The sequence below is a fragment of the Pterocles gutturalis genome, unplaced genomic scaffold (genome assembly GCF_000699245.1).
Source record: "Pterocles gutturalis isolate BGI_N339 unplaced genomic scaffold, ASM69924v1 scaffold3979, whole genome shotgun sequence".
Taxonomy (NCBI): domain Eukaryota; kingdom Metazoa; phylum Chordata; class Aves; order Pterocliformes; family Pteroclidae; genus Pterocles; species Pterocles gutturalis.
Genome location: NW_010135438.1, coordinates 1 through 25,798, shown reverse-complemented (window position 1 = coordinate 25,798; position 25,798 = coordinate 1). Strand labels below are relative to the sequence as shown.

The following is a 25,798-nucleotide window of genomic DNA, read 5'->3' as shown; positions in this document are numbered from 1 at the left end:
CTACATGGCTTTATAATCACTAACTTCCCAAACTCCTCCCTTGCCTAGCTCTTCTCTGTTCAAATGGTAACTTACCACTCGTTATATCCTTCTCCCTCCCACTTTCTAGTATCAACTCTGGATTTAACTTTGCTGTTGTTTTTGGTTGGTTTTTTTGCTGTTTGGTTTGTGTTTTTTTTTCCTCTCTTGGGTTTTTTGTTGGTTTGGGATTTTTGTTTTAGTTTGGAGGTTTTTTCCTACTCTTGTTTAGCTTGCAGGTTACTGCTGCTATCTCAGACTTGAAAAACGGATAGTGTGCTTAGAGGCTTTTTATTTTTAAACTCTAAAATACTATCTTTCCTTACAAACTTGGTGCAGATTTCTCTGCAGTCAAACTTCCGCTGAGAATATTCATCTGTCAGAAGTGTTTTGCTAGTATTAAACACATCAACTGCTACTGTTTAAAAAGTATTTTACATCCTGAAAATCCATGGTAAAGCCAGTGCTTTTTATTAGATACACATTAATTTGATGAATGCTTTATAGAAAGACTAAGCTAAACCAACTATACTTCATGCTAGACATCGTAATGGTGCTGTACAAACTCCAGCAGTGTAGGCTGACCCACAGTAAAACTGCATCTGCTGCAAGCAGGGAGTACCTGTATACCTTGCTTTGACAAAAAATTAAAACCTGACAAACTGGTATTGCCTACTTTTCTTTCTTGCTCTTACCCTTGGTGCAGAATAGTAACTTCAAATTCAAAAATTCTATTTGAGAACTGTTTCTTTTGGGTTTCGTCTTTTGGGGGGTTTTTTTGGTTTGGGTTTTTTTTTTTTTCGTAAAGACATAAATCTGAACCATGAGTGACTAAAGTTTAGCTTCGAGAAATAAGTTACATGAAGCAGGAAGTCTCAGACTTTTTCCTGTGCCTCCTTGCTGCACCTAAGACTGTGAAATCCTCTCAGATGCTTTAGTTATGATCCATATAACGATTTTCACAAATCTTAATTTTGACATCCACCCCTGATATTTTTAAACATTAGGAATAATATTATAAACTATTTAATGAGTCATCATTATCTTCAGTCTTTCAAGAGAACATAATTTCTGCGGACAGAGTAAGCCAAGTAAGTTTCAAACATGCAAATTTCTCCTTTGAGAATAGTAGCAACTAAAAAAAATTGCAATATAATAATTACATTTAAGTGTAAACCTTACTGGTAGCCACATTCCCAGCAGCTCAGACTTTCCTTTAAACTCATATTTAATACACATCCAGTTTATACATATGTAGCCTATATTTGAGCAATTTAAACTTTGAGCTGCAAATTACCATTTTGTGCCAACTTTTGAAATACTGTTAAACTGCGGAGTCTAGATTCTCGTTCACCATCCTTCCACAAAATAACAAGGTGGTCAGCGGAGCACGTAGCCAGTCCCAGTTCACCGAAGTACAGGAACATCTGCAATGAAACCATTGCTATTACCATAATGTTCACACAAGATTTTCAGCTTGCTTCAATGTTCAGTGCACAGCTGGACTAAACGAATACGTCTGAAATGGTTCTGCTTGAACATAGATATAAAAAATTACAATGTATACTTTTTGTATGTTTGAGATACCATAAAATCCCTACATGAAAACAGCTCTTAAACAGGAATTCACAGTGAAAGATCTCAGTTTAGAAAAACTAGTAAAGCCTTACAGATCGGGAAGCTAAGGTACAGAATATTGAAGAAACTTGACCAAGTCAGCAGCAGAACAGTGAGTGACTTGCATGAACTCTTATCTCCTGGTTTCTTAGGAACAGAAGCCACTGTTCAGTTCACTTAGGTACACTGTGTCCTTCCCACACAACACCACAGGCTACCATCACCAGGCCTGGGAGGATCAAAGAGTAAGCAACTGTGACAGATGTCAGCATGTGCTTAGTCACACACAGGAAACCAAACCAGCAAGAACTGTGACACAGGAGAAAATGATACAAGTTCTAGAGGAGTTTTGCAAGAGCAATGGAGCTGAGAAGTCATGCAGTCATCCTTGACTTAAGAGACCTCCACAAGGTTGCCTACAATTAGCCACTAATTGCAGTTCAACCCAACAACCAACAGAACAAGGTCACATGATACCACTGTAGGATGCTTGCTGTCCTGGCTCCAGCTTGTTGAAGGGCACTGCCCACAGGAAGCACTCAGGATAAGGACACACCCTATCTGCTCTGGGAACAGACACTTACTAGCTATGTGGTTCCAGTAGAAATACTCTGGCCAAGCCCACATCTTTGACTATGAGATTTCATGACCACTCAACCTTTCCAGCCTCAATTGCTCCAGCCTGCTCAGAGCTTAAAAACAGAATTTTCCATATACAGAATGCTGCATGAAAAACAAAAACATACTCTATTTAGGCAGACAGAAGCACAGAACAGTACCTTATCTAAAATTAAAAGACCTCCTTTAAGGCTCACAGCAGAGTGGGCTAAGAAATTCCTGAAGGGGTTTTGGTTTATATGAACCCTTGTTTAGATTGCAAATTTAAGATTAAATCTGGAACATGCAGTTCCCAGCTGTATTGTTTGCAGTCTATAAAGAAACCCAATATCCCACCAGATTATCTGTAGCATGTATGTACATATCTACAAACACAATTCTCGGGCATCAGCAAGTGTTTGAGTTCTCATTAGAACTTTAAATCAGTATGTATTATTGTTTTCACACTGCACTAAATATACCACATGATCAATGTGTGTATTTAGCTCCAGTCTCCGGAGCCAGAGTCAAAAGTTATAGCTGTTTAAGAAACACTGCCAAAAGTACATTACTAAGTGAAATTCACTTTTTCTTGTTCTCACTAAAGCTGACCTACCTGCACAGCTGATGAATGACCAATCAAATCACCAACCAGCTCCAAGAAATACACAGGTGTAGTCTCCTGCATCTTCTTAGAAGCTTGGTTTGCCTGCTTGTTTGCCCTTCCAAATCCCCACATGTTGAAAAAACCTGGAGGGAAAAAAAATTATTTTGGCAAAAATCACAAATAGAATTTATTTCCTCTAACTAAAGAGAGAACTACAGGAGTCACTTAAAATCTAAAAGCAGGATGGTCTGCATGGCAAAATGAGAGAAGCATTGTACTGCACAGCATTTCTACATCTGGATGATTCATCTTGAGGGGGTAAGGAAACACAGCTACTTTGTCATTTGTCCTTACTAGGCATTAATTTAGCAAACATGTTGAATTACTTACCTGGATGCAACAATACACATATTTAGCAAGAAATCCAAGAACTACTTACTTAAATGAACTAACTGAGCAGCAAAGGAAGATACAGGACAGTGCTGTGTAGTCCTACACTGTTACTTGTGTGAAGAGGAGAGAAATGAGGTGCTAATCTCTCTCCTGTGTCCTTGCAGTAACACATTAAGAGTGCTGGCATACAAGAAACAAGCAAACTTCTGATGCTGAATTCCCTGGTTTTATACTGCCCACTGGCTTTCTCCGTCAGATTTAAAACTATAAGCCAAACTGAAGTGCAAAGATAGTACTCCACACATTCCATTTAGATAGCAAGAAAATACACATCTGTGCTACAGCCTCCAGAAGAACTGCGTAGTAACACTGACAGAAGTAAGAAAGTTGAGTTCTGTGCACAATGCAGTTCAGACTTTATTCCTGACCCTTCCGTCCGACCCACTAGCACAGAAAACAAGTGTGCTAGACCACGGCCCTGGTGCAAAGGAGATAACTGGAGAGACTAACAACTACTCAGGAGATTTCTTAGAATAAAAAACAGAGCAAGTCAGCAGCAGTCTACCTATCTTGCTATTGCATAAGGTTTCTTTCAAATGTTTCCAACCACAGAAGTTACAAATTGCCAATATGAAACCAAACACCACTTGTCACAGTAAGAAGCAGAACTATGTAGATCAGCTATCACCAGCAATACTGAAGACAGAATATTCCTAAAAAAGTGTTTCTAAATCAAAACAGGCAGCAAAAAGATATTTGCAAAAATTACCCTCAAGTGAACAGCCAGGTAGACCAGGTACATTGGGAAAATTATTCACAGCCCAAATAGAAAAAAATCCTACAAGAGCGAGTAACATCTCATTACTGTTCCCAGTCCATACTAATTATATTGTCCAGAGCATCTGTCCAAGACTGCAACTACCAGTGCTCAGGGAAGCTGCTGGCCTGGTCAAGGAACAGCAAGCACTACAAAGGCAACATCTGCACTTGGGGAAAAGGCTTCCTAAGACAACAAGCAACTAGCCCTGATGACTGCAATGCCTAGAGGTAAGTGAGTGTGAGACTGGGTACAGCCTCAAAGTAGTCCCAATGTCATTCCAAGTTCAAGGAGGAGATGTGGAAAACACTTTTTTTTTGTGCCAGCTGCTCATCTGCAAGCTTCTTTTTAGCCTTCTTCACAAAGTCCTGCAACTATTTACTCCTGCATAGTAGAGGATCCAGCACTATCATTACAAGAAGTGGATCATGGTTCGTCAGGAGAGGTAATAATTTCGTTACACCAGCTGATACAACTGTAAATTCTAAATAAGTTTTATAGCACAGAACTACTTCAGTTGGACCTTCTAACTTCCCATATCAGATCTTGGAGGGCTTGTACATCCATGTCTTCTTCAGTTTCCCTCCCACACCTGTTATCAGTAGGTTGAACCCAAGACATTATCCCTTCTTACAAAGCCTGTAAGCTTCTCTATTCCCATGTGGTGAATAACGGGTTTCCCGTTATCCTTTCTTAAATGCTCTTTTAACTCCCCACTGCTAGCAAACCTGTTGGAACCGGTTCAGCTGGCAGATGCTGCTTTTCTTTGAGCTCCCAGATGCGCACGCTGCCATCTTCTGAACAGGAGATCAGCTGCCTGTAAAAACAGTTGATAAGCAACACTAGCATGGATTCTTATCTGTGCAAGTCACCTTGTCATGTTTCTATAAGAGACAGCAAGTGCCGCAAGTTCTACACAAGTTTCTAGAACTCAAGTGTAGCAGGACATCTAGATGTTCCATACAAAACAAGGTGCACCTGTAGCAGGACAAACTATAATGGACTTGCAAAATATGTGGAAAAAATACACATTTGGAACTCCATTTTAAAAGCTGCTCTGTAAAACATAAAAATAACAAGTGTAGATTCTGCAAACACACTTGCACAAACTGGTTTCTGCAAGCTTACTTTCATTAAGCAAAACCATATTTTTTCTTACAGAAAAATAACAAAAGATATGCCTTTTTTGTTACACGTTTAAGACAGTTTAGAACAGCACATGCATTTACAAGATCAAGGCCGTAATTTTTATCTTCTGACAGACTTTTTCTCCGTTGAACAAGAGTATAAAGGGATCTAACAACACAACTGTTAATTTTATATATGTAGCAAGTTGTCCAACTTGGCTGTCAAAATAAGTTCCAGCTAGAAATTCAGCACTAATTAACAAAGGCTGAAGATACAGTTTTTTGTTTCAACATTTCAGCTGTTATGAAATACTTAGTGAAAAATATGTACTGAATATGGCACAGGCTTTTGCTTTATATAAGTAAAATGCTATTAAGCTGTATTTTCACAATGTAGACAAAAGTGCTTTATCAAGAGTCATGGTTTTAACCCAGCCAGTGACCAAATGACCATGCAGTAGCTCTGTCACCCTCCCCCATCCCCAAGGAATGAGGGAGAGACTTGAAGGGGTAAAGGGAAAGGACACTCATGGGTTGAGATAAGAACAATTTAATAACTGAAATACAATAATGATGATAATCATGATGATAATCATGATGATAATCATGATGATAATAATGGACAAATGAGTGATACAGAGTGCAACTGCTCATCACCCATTGACCAAGGCCCAGCCCATTACCAGCTAACAAACCTGAAGCAGAGAAAGTCCCAAAATGACAATCCCAGAAGAGAAACACAGACACAGAGAGCAAGAGAACGAACCTCCTGGCAACCCTCATCTTTATACTGGGCATGATGTTGTATGATCTAGAATATACCATTGGCCAATTTGTGCCCCAATCTTAAACCTAAACTCAAATACTAAGTCAGTAACTGTGGGTTCATTGCTCTGGCTGTGCTCACTTCCAGCTTCTTGTGCACCTGCGCACTAGCAAAGCATGGGAAGTTGAAAAGTCCTTGATTGTCTTAGCAACAACTAAAAAAATCAGTATGTTATCAACATTCTTCTCATACCAAATCCCACACTAAATCCAAAACACAGCACTATTCTAGCTACTAAGAACATTAACTCTATCCCAGCCAAAACCAGGACATCAAATCTGATTCTGAAAATAGCCCAGATATTTTACTCTGAGCCTGTGCATCAAGCATACTGGATTACAGTTATTTTTACATTGAATTACAATTAATTTTTAAAAATCTGATCAACAAGCTCTATCTAATAAGAGCAGATCAAACTAAAAATCAAGTCCCTGCCCTAGAAATCAGATGTATCTGCACACTGTCTCTAGCCACCCTTCCAAGTTCTGTATTTCTTTACTGCATTAACAAAATGCACCATGACTTGTACCTGTTTGGAAGCTTCTCAATGTGCAGTACAGAGGAGTCATGAGCAGTTCTCTGGCAGGCAATCACACGCTTCATTTGAAGATTATATACGTATATGCCTTTCCCAACAGCAGCAAACACACACTGGAAAGAAAATTCAATAGAACAACTTACAGAAACAGGTACTGAAAGATCACCCTGCATGTAATGGATTTCCAGCAGTACTATGATGTCATGTAGCCCACACTGTATAGCTTGCTTCTATCCTCATTTTACTGCTTTATTCCAAACATACGGAATCAGCAAGTTATAGAAAAAAAAAACACGTATTTTTTAGAGAAAATGAGAGATATCCTCCTACATTCTAAGCAGTTGTTTAATTTCTGTATTTTCATCCTGTACCTTACAGTCTAAGCAGAAACCAAGGATACCAACAAATCAAGAGATTTCTGCAATTAAGCATTTAGATTCTTACACTAAAATAATGCTCTGTGTTTCAGCAAACTCTTGTTTTGTCACGACAGACTGAGAATACAGGAAGCTGTTCTGTATTTTTGCTATTTTTGTTTAATTTAACTGAAGCTCCACAAAGAGGTCCTGCTCAAGCATTTGGGCTCTACTGAGCATAAAAATAAACCTTCTCATAGAAAGGTATTACACAATACTGCAAAGATCTGGAACCATTTTGCACTCAATGCAATACTTCAGAAAAGTACAGGGATTTAGTTTCATAACCATCACTGCCCTAAGAAGCCACAGTTTACAGAACATTGGACCTGGACCCTCTCATGACTTGTAAAAATTTTAGGGAGGACAAACATATAATCAAGTCTAGGTACACATGATAAATATTTGGTACCAAATATGACAGTGCAAAGCACTTCCATTAGGTACATATTTGAGTTTTTGAACATACCTTGTTTATGTGATGGTACACTAGATCTTTTCCCTGAATGGCCTGCTTCCATCTACACAGCCCAAACATTAATGTCTCGTAAGCAGTTCACAGTACACACTTCTCAATGTTTTGTAAAACTAGTAACCCAGCATCTTTGACTAAGATTTCCTATATATATTGAAAAGTGTTTTGACACTATTAAAAAAATCTTTGTCTGGGTTTTTGTTGGGTTTTGTTTTTTTCTTATACACATCTGTGGTGGGAGCTCCAATAGCTCTGAAACTAAGCTCAGATTTCTGATAGCACTCTACCAAATCAAGGAAAAAATACTAAGCCCATTTTTATTCTTTTTTCTAGTTTTGTGTGAGGCTCAATTCAATGGCCTTCCACATAACTCTTCCACTCCTATATCTCAGCCTTTTCTCTCTTATACTCTTCCACCTTGAGACAGGCTCTTCAGTTTCAAATAGTCTTATAGCTTTGCAAAACGATGCTCTTCACAGATCACTCTTTTGTTTGACACAAGCCTGGACAAAACTCTGGTCATCTCAAACTCCAAGAAAATAACAGTTGATGAAGCATACATTGTACACCTATCTTAACAGACAAATTAAACAGGTCAGCAGATGTACTCTTTAGCACTGTTTCCTAGTACTGCCGAATCTTTACCATGACATTTGTTTCTGAATGGTGTTTTGCCTGTGAGCTCAAACTAGACAAAGTGCATCTTCTCCAACTACCTAACTACCAAGCCTGCTGACAAAGTTCCTAAAACACCAAATTTGTTTTATTTTTTTTAACACAGTGTTCTGCTTTTAAATAGTAGGTAACAAAGTAATTACAGGAATAAATTTCTTCACCGCTTTCTAAGAAGGAACTTTACAATACAGACAGGTCTGCCCTAAAAGCATCTCTGTTTCAGCATGTAACACTAGAACCACCTTTTCTTCCCACCATTCAGAAGTCTCACACTAAATAAAATTCTGCAGCAATTTTTTCAGTTCCACAAACAGAAGTCCTCAGCAGCCTCCAATTCCACATTCAACCTTTTAACCACTTCTGAACTTCCCAAAGCTCTTTCCCCGCTCCTTAAAACACATCTTGTGTAGCTTTCAAGCAAGAAGTCAGAATGTTTTGAAGCCAAGTTACAGAACTTCTCCTTAACCCTCCTTCCCTTAAGGAGGGAAAATTTAGGTTGGATGTTAGGGGGAAGTTCTTTACTAGGAGAGTGGTTAGGCCCTGGAACAGGCTGCCCAGGGAGGTTGTGGATGCCCCGTCCTTGGAGGTGTTCAAGGCCAGGTTGGACAGGGCCCTGGGCAACCTGATCTAGTAAATGTGTATGTTTGGTGGCCCTGCCAGGCAGGGGGGTTGGAACCACATGATCCTCGAGGTCCCTTCCAACCCGGGTCATTCTATGATTCTATGATTAACAGGAGTGGCCTTTTGCTCCTTCTAGAACTAAGCACCCAAAACAAAACCACTGGAAATCCTACCTTTAGAGACAAATAGATCTTTTTTTCCCTCCCACACCCACATCCCTGAATGTTTCTGTCTCCAGTGTTTTAGGAATGCTCTTTCCACAGGCAGAGAAGTGCATAAGGTGACTACTTGGCCCTCAGGCTACATTCAGGCTTTTCCATAGCTTTTTGTTACAGTTCATATCTCTGAAACCATTTCCAGACACTCCTTTCTTAATCATTCCCCAGCAATGGATCTACAGGCCCTAAAACAGAATCCCATTGTACCCCAACTATTAAACATCTTTTCTTTTGCCACTAACAGTTGGTAATGTTTCATAAAAGTAAACAACAACCTGAGGATTTTTAGCGTTTCCTGAAAAATAACTGGATTCTGCCTGAGTATTCTGACCAAAAACTCTTGGATTATCTCCAAAGCATGATTACAGTGGACTGTATTTTTGATCCATAATTGTGCTCTTTACAATTGAGTATAGCCCTTCTAAACAGCAGCAGCAGTATTTATTTACTAATAAGTGCAGATGTACGCCTATTCTTTAATTCACTTCGTATAGCACCTTTAGCTATAAATGGTCAAGAAGTGCATTATTGTGGAAACTGCATTTCTAGAACCATGGAACAGAAAAGATACATGCCATCAAAACACACACTTCCTGTTTATTTTTCTCTAGCCATAAACAACGAATAAATCATTAGTCAAAAAGAAATGCTGTTGTGACAGTCTGTTTATGTTAGTTCCCATACCATCAACATATTGTAACCTTCAGTTAGCTCAATGACAAAAAATTTATATATATAAAAACTGTTGACTGTTTAAAAATACCTGTGCACATTTTAAAGAAGCCTCTCATATTACAACAAGGAAATTGAAAACACAAAACACTTGGTCTTCTGTGGTAAGGTCATACTAGCTCACTTGAAAAGGTTTACTCTGTTAGCGTTTTACCTCCTCGTCAGATGTTAAGTGTTGAACTGAAGTTTCATTTGGGCTTTGGGATAATTTTATTTCCGGCTGTGCATCTGAATGGACAGAGGAGTCCCAGAAGTTGCACTCAGATGCCTGCTTTGTCCAGTCAAGCGCATCCCAAACTATTAACTCACCCACGTGAGAACCCGTCACAAAAGTCAAGTCTAGAAGGGAAAAAAAAACCACCCATATATAGAAATCATATGATATTAAAAAAAATCCATTTTTAATTAATCCATTAAAAATCCAGTTTTTATATCATATGATATTAAAAAAAAAATCCAACCCAAGAAAGTTAAGATAGACAATTTTCTAGTGCAGCTATGTAGAATACGAAGTATGTAACTGACTGGACAAAATCCTCTCCCCTTGAGTAAATACTCATTTGATTACCTAGCATAGCTTACATGGGCAAAAGGAGATGATCTCTCTTTTGTAAAACTAAAACTAGGATGGAGAACATTCACTGGCCACAGTGCACAGTACAGTAGAGCAAAGGCAAGGAACACCACCAAAAGTACGTACAAGTATTTGAAATCCATTGTTGCCTACATATAAAACCCTCCTATTCCTTAAACAAGTAGGTGTATCAGCACCACTCAGGCACAGCAAAGTATGTCTTTGCCATACACAGAAATACTGATCACAAATTAAACGGACGAGTTAATGGCAAGATTGAAGTAGCTGCTCATGAATTTGTTAATCACACATCGAAAGGAACTGATTCAACAATATTTAACGCAGGTAGCATACTATCTTTATAAGCCCAATACTGCTTCCCTTTCATAATCAAAAAGGAGAAAATAATGGCAACAGGAAACCCCAGAAACAATTACCAAGTTTTCTTCTTTCCAGCTTCTTGTTACCTCTCTACAACATGCCCCTTTGTGCCAACCAGGCTGACACAAAAAAGCCCAAGGACAAATATATACTCTCTATCACACCAGGAATAACTTGTCCTGGGCTCTGGGGGTGGTCCCTGAAAAAAGACAGGGAAGAATAAAGTACAAGGAGTTGGTACCTGCAGTAGAGAAGACAGAATTTCAGGTAATAGCTCAGTATTGTCCTAATGAGCAGCAGAGATCGCATCATCTTCCAGAGCCTCTAAATAATGGATCTATATGCAAGCCCACATCCATACAACCAGAACTTTCAGCTACCTTGGGACTACAACTGCAAAGGAGGTGGCCTTGTATGTTCCATTTTAAGAATCACAAGGAACAATTAAAAAATTGCATTTTAAACTTTCCCAACAGGAAAAAGACCCAGAGTTACATTTCCATCAATGATATTGCCTCTTTTGTGCCTTTTCTACATAATAACCTGCCTGGTTTCCTTTCACTGTTAATCCATAAAGCAAGCCACTGCCATATTTTCACATTTCACTACCTTTGCAGCTACACAGGAAGGTGCATCTAGTAATTATGAAGTTTCACTCCAGTTAAAAGTTTAGTCCCTATAAAAACTCCATAGCTGAAATATCCCACTGGTAACTAACAAAACTAGTAAAGTAATAAAATTACTCTTACCATTGACATTGACTAATGACAAAATGTTATCCTGATGGTCAACAAGGCGTTTTACTTCAAGGATATTCCAAGCTTCAGACTCATCATTAGGAGCAATCAACCTAAAAATTACTTCAAAGATAGAGAGAAATGTCTAAATAAGCTTTATCATTCAGGATAAAGTGTTGCTATGCTTAAATAAAACACATCATTTTCAGAAATACACGAACTAAAACATATTGTAAGTGAGACAGTACAAGATGTGCAAGCCATGTATGACCACTCATAACATCAAAAAAATGGGAATGGATTATTTCAGTGTTATTATTAAGGCCTCTTACTACAGCAACTACAGGATAAAACATTTCCACCTAGTAACTCTGAAATTCAGAGAATCGGTCAACATCAGAAATTGCAAAAAGCAGAAGTAAAAACATTAGACATCTTTATGGATAAGTAAACTAAAAGCGAAACATCTTTCTTAAGGGCTCATCTGACTGAAAACTATTATTTAAAAGGACACAATATTCTGTAGCAAGGCAATCAAGATTGCCAGGAATTAAGACTTTATTTTAACCAGTCATGGAATTTCTTTTATGATATCTCAAGGGCACTACAAAAGAACTGTAGGAAGTTCAGAAGGAAGTTTAGATGGTATATCAATGTCTAAACACAAGAAGACTTATTTTTCATTTGATACATCCGATCGCTACTTTTCAGCTAAGTGGTTAATCATATTACAAAAATCTGTATTTTGCTGATTCAGTGCTCTACTTTTTCTCCTGGATTTTTCTCCATACTTTGAAATTTCAGTAATTTTAAAAAGCACTCTCAGTTAAAAGATTCTCCACCAACACCTAGCTGATGATTTACAGTTTGCATACATAGAAAACCCTGTCTCCACGTAAGCAACAGAAACCATCACATTGTCTCACTATAGCTTTGAACAGTATAATGATATTGCAAGTATCTCATACTCCTGATCTTGGGATAAGGAGGCTCTAGAGAAACCTAATATCTGACAGCTGAAATAACAAGTTCCAGACCTTCTCCCAAGGATAAATCTAGATTACCACAATCAGACCTGGACACGTGGCAATAACAGTAATAACAACAACAAAGAATATAGAAAAGTTTTGTCATGCAGATCTCAATAAAATTCCTGAATGAGATTAGTACTGTCTGCCTCTTTGTCAAATAAGGGAAAAAGTAAGAAGGTTCCTAATCACACCCTAATACCATTTACTTTTCCTATATAATTCCAGCAGCGTGCTCTTTACACATATCTCTGATAAGCAGCTGTTAAAGAGGAACATGAACATTTATCAGAAATGCAACATACTCACTTAGCTCTTTGCCAACAGCTGCTGCAACACAATTTTTAGGCAATTCAATCAAAGCACTGATACCTTTGAAAAAATACAGATTAGGGAGAAAAGGATATTCATTGGTCACAAGAAAACACAAACAACTGTTAATTCCTTGCTAGTAAAGTTCTTCATAATCTTCCTTCCACTTGTAAATTATTATCAAAATAAAAGCATATTGCCTGAAGAGAAAGTTAAACAGCATTGGAAGTGAACAGATTTCTCAGATGGAGGTAGAGTCAGGAGCTTTAGTCCTGAATCCAGCAGAATTCTGAATGTGAAACTTGAGGTGAAGCTGAGAATCAACAATCTTTTTATTTTAAATACAGTTAAGATGGGTACGTCCTAATGCAGGACAATATTAAGCACACACTGTGGTAATTACTGAGACTCTAAACGTATGCAGTACCAAAGTTACTAGATACTGATACTACCATAGTATGCATGATACTAAAACACTGTACAGAGACAGTTGAAGAAGAAGAATACACAAGATAAAATATCCATCTTGCTGTTACTCTGCCTTCATCCTGCACAGAATTCCCCCAGTCTGTGCTGCCACACCATTAAGGGAATATTCCCCAAGGAATAAGCAACCTGTCTCTTTCCCCACAAAGGAAACAAGATATTAGGAGGGAAGGGAGGGCCCATGTTGCACACCCCATTGATCTCTTATAGAAAAGTTTTAATAGCACCTCGCGCTAAGCACTGCAGCACCACTTCCAACTGTTTTTTGGCATGATAATTCATATTGAACCAAAAGAAGTATTAATATCCTAAAAGATTCAGAAGGTTTTGCCTACCACTACTCCATTCTATGCCAAAAATAAGGAAAATATTGGTTCCGACATTGAATTTGATCCACAGCTTCACAGATATCTTTGTAACGTATGGCAATAATATGCAACAATTTTCTTTGCATGGACAGATAATATATAAGCTTATTAACAGAAAAGCATGACTGATATTGAGATCTAATTACATCTACTGCATTTCTATCAAAACCTGCAATTTCTACAGCAAAGGTACTGATTCTTAAAAATAAATCTTTCCCGCTCTACTACTACAAAGCTTTACTTGGAATAATAAAACTCCTGCTCGTTCAGAGACAGACAGACAAAGATCTAGTCCACATTACACAAACACGTATAAACCAGCATCCAAAGTCTAGCCCTGTAAGTCCAAGCTAAAGTACGGCTACTGAGATCTGACACATTCTAAAATTCACACAGCACACGAGATTAAAAGCAGTCTTAATTCTGAAACTATTAAGTCTGACATTAAAAAAAAATAGAGAGTGGCTCTTAAACATAATGTTATCATTAGAATTAAAGAGAATTTGCCAAGTTGGTTTTGCATCATTATACAGATCCATTTTACTTGCACTTTAACAGCTATAATGACTCATTTACATTTTTACCTGCATCAGTAAGATGACTGGTCTTACACAAGAGATCTAATTTTTGGTTCCAAACACATAGATCACTCCCTCCAGACAACCATACATCCAGTCTTTGAAGAACTGTCAAACACTGCAGAAGAAAAATCAGATATATGTCCCCTGCAAAAGTTCTACAGGGAATTTCTCAATGAAATTATTATAAGCTTTAGCTAGATAAAGCTGTAAGTACTATGTAATACAGTATTAAGGTGTCACTTTCCTGAGAAACACAGATTTAATTACACACTACATCACATTTTTCCATCAACAATGCAACAATTGATTTTTCTGTGATTTTTCTCTACAATTAACATCCAAGAAACAGTTTGACTGTAGGTTGCCTTTTCGAACAGAGTAACAAAACCAAGCCATAAAATGACCTTTGTTCTACATCCTTTCAAAAAGAAAACTGAGGTACTAAGAGTTCCAAAAACAAATTAATAATTGTGCCCACTTCTCAGCCACTCATTATTTACCTGTTCCTAAACCAAACACTGCTGCTCATTTTAACACACCTGCCCATGTAGCCCATGAGCCATACACAATAGATTATTGTATATAATAAAACAACAGACATACCTACAGTTTCCTCAGCTTACCTTTACCGTAGAATGAAAACATGACACTTTCTGAACCTGTCTGCCACTAGTGCAGTCCCAAACCTGACTTTATTTGTTAAGGAAACTGAAAGGTTTTTACACACTATAAACCTAACTGCTGTATTTGTAGCTAAACGACAGATTGGGAATAGGCATGCAGAACCTCATTCTTTTAAACCCTGATGGTCTTTTCAATATTTGGCCAAAATGACATATTAATAAAGGTCTGTTACAGATTCATTTTTGTAGGAAGGACTGCATGTACTTGCGAGCAATAACTAGTAAAATTCTAGTGTAATACAATTATACTTATTCAATATTATCAGCCAATATATTTAAACATCCTGCAGCCTGTCTCAATGCTACCTTTAAAAATAAAAACCAGCAAACAGTCCATAGAAATCTGAATCCTCTCCCAATCTAAGGATACAATGACCGTTCTATCAGCTGATGCTGTTAAAATCAAATGTTTTTTTTCTTCAGAAGAAGAAAACGATGTTATAGCTGTAATTTTGTGTGTGTGTCCATGAAGTTCAAAAAGTTTTTCTCCAGTCTGAAAAATAAAAATGTGGAAAATTAAGGGTAAAATTTGGAAAAAGCCTACTGTAGCATGTGACATAGGTACCAAATGACTTTTGAAAGCAAGAATTTCTAAGAGTCTAAAATCTCCCTTTCTAAACAAATTTATGGATGTATTTCTTACTGTCTTCAATATTGTTCAAGATCTTACCCAGAATTAAATAATATATTAAATATTAATGTAAAGGAGTACTTCATAGCAAAAATTACTTCAAGAATAAAGAAAAAACAACTCTAAAAGCCCTTAAGAACTAAGTTCTGTATTAAATTCATTTGATTTTAAAGCAAATATTGGCTATTCACCCTTTTTAACAGATACTACAGGAATTCAAATTTGTTGACAAACCTTCTCTCGAAAAAAAATTTTTTTTTCACTTTAATGATTAGAAAAACTTGACCTATATTTATGGCAAAAACTGTACTGCCAATTTTCTTATAGCTGTATTTAGTATGTACATGATCTATAGCTTCAAGCTTGTGGTTTAGATAAATGCAGCTACTTCTACTCTGTCTCGTTAGATGGCAAAACCCTACAAACATACAAAAGCATACTGACATTTTTATCATGCAATTAAAATAGAGTAGTTATAACTTCCTTTACACTTGTGGGTTAAGTTTTTAAATTAAAACTGCAAAAGATTTGTTTTAACAAAAACATAATAAAAATCCTACAAAACATAATTTTAAAAAAATAACAATAGAAATCCTACAAAAGCCGAAAATGGCTCCTAAACTGGATATCTAAACATTCACAAACTGGTCAGAATATTGGGTATATATACTCACACATGGTTTTGAATATTCAAAACAACTTCCCTTTCCAAATTATAGAATTATGAAAGGCTTTCAACAACAAAGCACTAACTGAAACTGCTCAAAAGAGAGGAAAACTTTTAACTTCCCCCTTCCGTATCTTAAAATTACGCCACATAAATGTCACACATAGATTTTTCAGGTTTACAAAAAAGTTTACAGTCTGAGGTGTCTTTCTTCCTTAATTTGAATGCTTGATACTCACAGTTTAGACAGTACAGTGTGCCTCCCTTTTAGACTTTCTGTTGAACAATTTAACTTGTATACTAGCCCTCCTTAACACAGGTCTAATGGTCATTCCTTCTCTATAACTTTGTCAGTGATTCAGAGACACAGAGCAGAAGAGCAGAACAGTGGGCATCACACATACAGAACACTTTTTCCATGATAAGTCTAATGTCTTTGTAAGGTTTTCAAAAGTTATAACATTTTTACCACAGCAAGCAATTAGGGCCTTGTTTCTGCACTGCATAGAATGTTTAGCTTCTGCTGACTTTAGTGTCTTTCCAATCCAGTTTTGTGTTAGCTCTCCATTTAGTCTAACCAGTTATACTACAAACAGATATTGCTAATAGAGCCACAGAAAAGTGCTTACAACTTAAGTGTATATATATATAAAAATCTTGGCAGGATTGGCACCTTGCTACATATTTGTTGAGTTACTAGCCAACATTTCAGTGTTTACAGCAAACACCAAACACATTTTAAAAGAAGAATTCAAGCCTCAAGTTCATACACACTTCTGTTTTTCACATCACCATTTCATCTTCAATCTCTAAAATCAGTAAGTCTTCCCAAAACAGTCTTAACTTTTTAAACTTACTGTTCTTTTGGGTTTACATAACTTTTACTTTTCTAGCTCTCCTTTCTAAACTAAGATTTGATGGACTCCCTCCACTTTACATTTTCAAACAGTGCCTCTGCAGCAATTCTTATTTATTCTGCTTTTTCACTGTTAGACTGTTCTAACTCCTCTCCCCAATTTCTACACTTTCCAGAGCACACAAGCTACCCCCAAAATAATGAGCTAACCTCAGCATTCCACAGAAATATGATTCCATCATCTCCTGCAGATGCAAACCTGAAATGCAAAAAAAAAAGGCTGCGAAAACATCACTACAGCATAATGTAATAGAAAAGCAGTAAAAAGTTATGCAAGAAAAATATTTACAAGTTATATCAGACTCCAGCTTTAAAGAATAAACACATGTTCATAAATCCTAATTACTGTTTATAAACTGAAGTCACTACATTTACACAGGTGTTCATCAATGCATACTTAATATAAGAACAAGGCTTAAGAATTCCCATACGTTATTATTATAAATAGAATTCCACATTATAGAACCAGTTCTCTTGTTTAAAAGCATGAGATCTTACTCACCAAATAACAGAGAACTCTAAAACCAAATACTATTAGTCAGAGTATTAGTCAGAGCCAACTGACTGACAGCCATCTAACAAGTTACAAACCACTCACCTGAGTTCAGCCGAGAAGCAGAGAAGCCCAGTATTTATCATGACACTTTAAACTCTGGCTTAAAATAACTCCTAAAGGGAGTTCATTTAAGGTGCTAAATTTGACTTCTGCTAAAAATCCAGCTGAAAGGCATACCATATGAGGAAAAAACACGTTCATATTAGCATGTTAAACTCACATTAACAAAGCCTGACCTAAATTCAATCTTTTTTCCTACCTAGAGTGAATATCTAACCATCTGCCTCCATTTGCACCTTATCACCATCAGAGCACACATTCCAACGAGCCCAGTAAAAATGTACTATGAGTTGAGAAAGCCTAGAACAGAAGCAAGACCCTTTGCAGACAAATTGATCAGTTGTTACTTGCAAATATACCTTCTAATTTTTTCCTTTTTTTTTAAGCCTTCACCAAGGGCTAAACAGTTAATATTTAGAGAACTAACTAAGATTTCTACTATGTGCAAGAAAGCCATGAAGAGAGGTTACATAACTTCTGAATTTTTTTTCTCTTACCAGCTGTGAATGGTTTCATTAACTATACGCATGTCCTTTCTTTTAGACTCTTTGCAGTCCCTTGTCAACAGAATAAGATTTCAGGCATAAAGCCATTGGGTTTTTCCCCTCTTTCTTCCACAAATCCTCCTGCTATATTCTATTACAGTTTAAAAAAAAAATGTGTAAACTGTACTTCCTTCATATCTGTCCCTTCTTTAAAAAGAATAGAGTAAAAAAACAATCTTCCATGCACAGCTCTAAAACATTACTTTCTCATTTTTGGCTGCCTTTTAGCTCTGTTATGCCTTGTTTTGTCACAATGTCAAGAACCTGAAATAGCAAGACTCAATTCAGCAATAACCCTTTAAATTTCAGTTCCTTTCTTGGGTAATATTGGAGTTGTGTGCAACTTGAACAAAATTCAGTGAAGAAAACTGATGTTTAAAAGAAGGCATGAGTGTAATTCATCAACACAGAATTCAGTAAAGTGATGTTTTATGTATTTTCCTCCCACCTACTAAACAGGATTTGTTTAAATATAAAGGAACACTGTGGAGTCATTTATCCTACAGCTACATTCTGTTCACCAAGGTGGAGATTAGGTCATCTGATTCTTTTCCAGTCATGATCACCATCAACCTTGTCTATTTCCTGAATCAGCAAGGAATGGTCAAATGAGCAACAAAAAGCACTATTCTTAAAATGTGTTATGAACTCTTCTTAGTTTAATGTGTCAAATGCTAGAGTACTACATGTCATTTTATCTCAGCCCGTTTTTTTGGAAGACTCTTGCTTAGGCTTAGTCTTCTTTAGTGATCTTCCAATCAATATGACCCTCACTTCACGTTCAAAAAATATGAGAGAAAAGAAGAGAAAAAAAAAAAAAACAGCTTTCTGTTACATTTATACAGGATTTATTTAGTATCTTCAAAAACCAATCTGAGAAAATTTTCCACTCACTGGTTTTAGCTGAGCCACTGAGAAAACAAGAAAATCCTTCTGCAAAATTCTCAATAAGATGATATTATCTAAAGACCTGAAGCGTGAAACTTGGCTTACAATAGTTAACAAAAAGCACACAATGGAATAGCTGCAGAAACTAAATAAAAACATTTCAGAAGCTGAGTAACAATACTAATTTTATTGAAAAGAATCAAGTGAAAAATATTATCCGCTGTTTAACAATCCAGAAACTACCATATTCTTGACAAATAAAACCTTAGAATTACTGTCCAGGGAAGCGACTCTATTAAACTCCTCAAACTCTCAGAATATTAACCAGCTATATAGCTTACTCCTTATCCATATGTTATTTTATAACCTATCCTCGGTGCAACCATCCAGGTTAGTTTTACACTGATTATCATTAGTTTAGCTTCAATAATTTACCTGCTACCACACAATGAAGCCCAAAATGGTGAAAGATTTCTTTGCATCAGACAGTGCCTGCAATCTAAAAATACTCTACTATTTCTATAAAGACAAATTATGTTTATTGAGCATGTGTTTTGGGAAAAATGAACTTTAAGGAAATGTTATTTTAATAACTTGTCTGGGGAAAAAAACAGGACTGAAAAAAATCCCAAAAGATTATTCTATTTTTATATAAATCATCTGGTGGATTACTATAACATAGAAAAATTAATTTTATGGCAATGTGTGTAACTTTTCTGATATATATATATATTTATGACATTAAGAATGAAAACTGACAACCTAAAAATTCTCCATGGATTCTTCTGTGAAATTTTAAAAATATATATACTTACAAAATTATTAGAAAATAAAATTTTGTGGGCATTCCAAATTTGGAAGATACCATCTGCCTAATCAATGTGCATGTGGAATGAGAGAAACTTCCTTCAAAAAACACCCGCTGTACACTGCAAGAATATAAACCAGACTCTTAGCCATGTTAACTTTGAGCACTGTATTGATGAATATATTAGAAATCCCCTTCTGTGCCTAATTCATGAAATTATAAAAATTACTACAGCTCCTTAACAGAGAGACTCCTGCGTGGTACTTATGATCTTAGTTTTAAAGGTTTGCTATTCAATTCTCCACATCAACCAAGAGTCACTACACTTATTGACTAAAAGCTTCACAACCTTACTCTTAAGGCAGGTAAATATTTCCCCTCCTGTATGATTAAATTAAATTAGAGAGCATGTAAGGCCAATTTAGACTAAGCTAGGATAAAACCCAGGGCACAACATAAGACTATCATAATTCATTCTCTCAGTCACACTTCCAAACTGACAATGGTAAATGAGACTTCATCTCTACTTCATAACCAGTTTTCTAGTTTTCAGATAACTCTGTCTTCAGAGTTCACAATAAAGTTTGACCCAGCAAGAAAGAACTAAGAACAGAACAGAAAGATTGTCAGGGGATATATAAAAAAGTGCACAAAACTAAAAACTGGAAGAGACAAAGAACTGTCAGATTTCAAAGAAGTAGTACAGTAAATTGACAATCAGATTGGAGGAGACGTAATGAAGAAATTAGGGATATGCTGAATTTTACGAACTAGTAATTCTAAATAAACTGGTGAAAATTTCAAAATTTGAGAAGTTCAGAAAAAAGTTGCATTAACTGAAGCTCTAGTGAATTAAGCACTAGTTTCAGAAGAAAATGTAACAAAAGATTAGAAAGAACAGAAGAGCAATATTCAATATTGTTGCAAACATCATGTTCAATTGCTACAGTGTATCTGTAGGAGTGTATGACATTATTTTGTAGAACTAAAAGGTAGAATAAGAGCTGTTCTCAATTCAAAAACATAAAACACATCCAATCAGAGCAGAAGCAGACACTACTGCATACTGTCCTGGGAAAAACTGTGTGTATGCATGTACAGCAGGGAATGTTTCAACCCAGGAACAGCCTGAAAAAAAAGGGCTGAATTAGCTAAAGGCATTTATTTCAAACAAATGAATTTGTACCAAGAAACAAAACTCGACCACCATTATTTTCTCATGAAAGTATAATTTACAAGAGAAGCCCAAGAATAGGGAGTGTTTAACCCTTGCCATTTTAACTCCAGGCTTTTCCTGCTCTCACCCACCAAAATAAAAAGAGAAGATTAAAAATATTAGTACATTTTAATAAAGAGTCTCTGAAGTATGGCCAAGGATGCTGTGAAACAATTTGAAATGCAATTTCATACCTGCAGTCATCTATTTGCACTAGAAATCGTACTATATCCTGATGACCTTTCAAGACAAGGAGCTCCGTGTAAGGATTCTGTATTTGTTCTTCACCAATTGTCTGTACAGATGATTTCTAAAATTCATAAAAAAGAAATTAAATTTATTTTGTACTGACATAATAATTTTCATCAGATCTTTGTAATGTCTAACAATCTACATGTGGACTCGTGTGTGAATGTATAGCTGTATTTGAAGTTAAATTGTTTCTGAAATATCATTACAAAAGATCATTTCTTATTATTTCAAGTACATAATATCCTTCTAGAGCATGTATTTTAAATTACAATATAGCATTTTCTGTTTAACAAAAAAATTTTGTAATGCTTTACTCACTGATACACCAAGATGAAAAGCCAGTTTAGTCATGAGCTGTCACATGGAGCCAGCTTCATAACTCAATTCCCCATACACACAGTTTTTCATTAAATTACACCTCTTCAGAGAGATCTGTGAACATCTCGTATATTTTATCTACCATTCAATTTTAAAACCCTATATAAGGACAACATATTTAAAATAAACAAGAATAAATGCTGTTCTGTTACATAATACATAAATCATCCATTGGGACTCTGTTCACAAAATACAACAGCAAACTGCTTAAAAAACATAGAGAATTATAAATCATTTTATAGAACAGCATCTGCAATTACCCCCAACTCGACTATTAATTAAAAGATCAATCAATCACTTGGAGCAAGCTGATCACCAGACAGGGTCAACAAAATATTGCACAGGACTGCGGTTTCAAGGCACAATAGTTCTGCTAATCTCAGTCATCAGTTTGTTTCAATAGAAAACAACTTTTTTGTATGCAAGGTCTTCCACATTCTGGAACAACTTATTAGACGTTATTTAAAAAAAAAAAAAAATCTAAATAGCTCAGCAGTAACTGAGTAACAGCACTCCCCTCCCAGATTTATTTTAAACGACAGTCAACATCATCTTACTTCCAAGACTGCCTCTTCTTTGAGGACTTCAGAAGAACTTACACTGTGTCTTGGGTTAAGCTGAGACAGTTAACTTTCTTCATAATAGCTAGCAAGAGGCTGTGTTTTGGATTTGTGCTCAGAAGAAAGCTGACAAAAAGTGATGTTTACGTGGCTGCCAAGGTCTTTCAGCTTCTCTGGCTGTCTGCAAACAGGAGAAGCTGGGAGGGAGCACAGCCCCAGTTACTAGCCCAGGATTTGATCTTAGGTTCGGGACTGAGACCCAAAGTGGCCAATAATCTATTCCATAACATATACATCATGCTCAGTATATAGATAAGGACCCTGCGGAAGCCTGTCCATTTTCTGTTCCAGATCTCTTTTGCTCTGGGTCATCTCGCTTCAGGTGGTCACCCTCCCTAAGCCACCCACCCTCCCCCAGTCAGCTCTTGGTCTGGGACACTTGGACTGTTATCTCCATTCCGTGAGTGCAGTTTCAGGACTCTCCCTGCTCCGGGATCGTTAGTCGGGAACAGGCTGAGCCCTGGTCATTGGGGCAGGGGGGCAGCATCACTGTGTATCACTCATTCGTATATTTGTATGTACTACATATATCTCAACCCACGAGTCCTTTTTTCCCTTTACCCCTTTAGTTCTCTCTCCGTCCTCAGGGGGGAAGGAGGGGACAGGGATTGAGTGAGCAGGTGAGTGTGGGCAAACACTGTAAAAGAGCAGTTACTGAACACTGTAGAACTTGCAGCATACATGACAGGTAATGCTACATGAAAGACAAACATATGATCTGCAAAAACTTCAAGACTGTACTGCAGGAATAATGAATTACTTTCTCTTGTTTCTTTATTGGCACTATGAAACTAGTCTTCAGAAGTTAAGAATGACAAAGGCAATAAATAGGGGAAAAAAAATCTGTGGTTATTTTTAAAATGAAGAGGTTGCCAAACGCTAGTTCTTGTGATTTTGTCTTGGTTTTGTGGTATCTGATGCATTTCATGAACTGTTCCTCATTTAATGCAATTTTGTGAGAATAGCAGTTCCCATTTAAAATCATGCAAGTAGGGTCTGCACAGTTATAAAGAAAAGTTGGACAAATATGGAAACTTGGATTTCAGCTGTCAAAAGCTAATCAAAACTTTTCTTAAAAAAAAAAAAAGTTCTAAAAATCCTAAGCAAATCTCAGTATCTGGATGACAGTAGCAATACTGTAGTCAGAAGACTTCAATTTTTATTTACTAATAGAAACATACATTCACAAAACAATTGCAACACCACTTTGACAAACTCAGTATTTGTAACATTAACATCCCAATTCTATATTCTGCTGATGCAACTTATTCAGTACAAGACAGTGCTACTTCTTTTGAAAAACATGTCTAATCTTATTTTTTTTAATTCTAAGAGAGCCTGTGAATATTGATAGGTACAGTGCTGATGAAGTGCTACAGATAACAACAAAAGAACATGTTTTCCCCCAATACCGTCATACAACAAGCTATGCCCTCTTCAGATCTTCCTGAACATTTACTGAAGTGTTGGGTTAAGCACGCATTCTTTCTCTGAATAAATCTTTTTTTTTTTATGCAAACTATTAATTGAACTTTCTTGTAGCAAAAGTGAGATACCAGAAGAGAAAGCTAGGCATTCATGCTAATGGAATCCATTCCCAACTCGCATGTTTTACGCAGGACCTGTAAGCATCACTAGGATAATCAGTAAAAACCCCACAACATTCATCTCAGCTTCAGAACTTCCTGTAACATAGGATCTGAAGCATTTAAAAGTGGGATTTTCAAAAGCAATTCACCAAAAATATGGATGCAAGAGTGCACACATGTATGTATCGTGGAGCATGATAAATTACCATATACAGACGCTGATGCTACTGCAGTTAAGACTGCTCCCACTACCAGAGCCACCCTGCTTATGACATACACCGTGGCCATCAACTGAAGAGATTCAGGAGCTTAAGTCTAAATGTTTCTCAATTCCATAGTTAAAAAATAAATTGGTAAGGAGAAATTTACATTTCATTCATTTAGGACAGCTTTGCCAGAGGCTTTCTCTATTCACCCAGAGCAGTATCACTTTAATACATCTGTCCTTTCCATGACTGGCTGAAGCCAAAGCACATGAAACGAACACTGTAAATCCATAGCCCACACACTGCTATCTGTGTACCTATTTAAGAAGCGTACAGGGAAAATTAATGGTTATGAAGATGATCTTTAGATGAAATAATATCACACAATGAAGAAACAAAAGAACAAAAAGAGTTCGGGGACTAACCCTTATCAATATGTGTGACTCAGTTTTTCCACAGGGAAGTAAAATGATCACAATCTTTTAGTAAACAGTGGTAGCAAGAGGAACAGTCCTGTGGACTGGGTTTTAACAAGCTACAAATGGCAGAATGGAAGAATTGGACTACACCTTGACTCATACTTTATTAAATCACAGTATAACTAAACCATAGCCAGAGTTGAAATCCTGGAGAGGGACACACACACCAACAAATTTTTCCAGCACACTTTAGAAAGCTGTTGTGTATTTCCAATCTTCTTTTTAATAACCACTGAACACAAACCTGCTAAATATGACCGCAATACAACCAACATTTTAACTGACGACAAAGGTCAGAGGCATTCCCAGACATCATCATCCCAAACGGATACAGATTCAAATTCCCACCAAAGTAAATACTGTCATTGGAAATCAATCATGACATTGTCATGGCTTGCTCATGTACAGCAGCTGAAAAATAATTACTTCCTTGTATTTGTCTAGATTACAAAAGCACTAAATGTTGGGAGCCCAGTAACAGTGTTAATTAGTTAAAGTCCACAATAAGAACTTCTGCAGCATTTTAGGGATAAGAAAATCCCAATAATCTCTCCCTCAAATCCAGCAAAACTCTTTTTTTCAAGTAAGGGAACTGGAAGCATGTCAGTGTTCAGTGCACTACGTAGGCCTAGTTTATTTTATGGACGAGAAACTGAGAAGAAACACTGGGAAGCTACTACAAATTACAGCTACAGCATGTAAATATTAAGTTACTGCCTAGTTGGATGGGGCTCTGGGCAGCCTGATCTAGTGGAAGATGTTCCCTCCTTACTGCAGGGGGTTGGACTAGATGATCTCCGTGGTCCCTTCCAACTCTAACTATTCTATGATTCTACAATTCAGATTACCGGGGAGCCCCGAGGGCAGGACTCCGCATGCTTGCAAACTACCCAACATAACCCCGCTGGCCCAGGACGCGCTGGGCAGCAGGGAGGAAGGAAGCCGGGACGCTCCTGGCAGGGACCCCTGCAGGGTCCTGCGCAAGCTCACTTTGGGGGTTCTGCTGTTTGCTCTTGTGGGTTGTTTTTCTTTCCGTCCTCTCTTTCTCTTCAACGAAGCTCATAAACCTTTCTAACAGCCGGGAAGTCTGACAGGCAGCGAGCTCGCCCGGAAGGCTCCCTTCTGCGGAGAGCCCGGTGCAGGGCCCAGCCGCGCTGCCA

The 25,798-nt window shown here is 37.0% G+C and overlaps 1 protein-coding gene across 1 annotated transcript; it reads right to left on the bottom strand.

Moving 5' to 3' along the window:
* Positions 1-1,292: 1,292 nt before the first annotated feature.
* Positions 1,293-21,424, bottom strand: WDR41 (WD repeat domain 41; the record flags this gene model as incomplete). The annotated part of the gene is made up of 12 exons (XM_010081873.1): positions 1,293-1,445; positions 2,849-2,982; positions 4,778-4,866; positions 6,532-6,653; positions 9,832-10,016; positions 11,382-11,492; positions 12,707-12,769; positions 14,148-14,259; positions 14,768-14,830; positions 15,198-15,320; positions 17,192-17,240; positions 21,309-21,424. Coding segments are annotated over 12 exons (1,320 nt in total), but the record flags the coding sequence as incomplete, so codon positions are not given.
* Between the last annotated feature and the right edge of the window lie 4,374 nt (positions 21,425-25,798).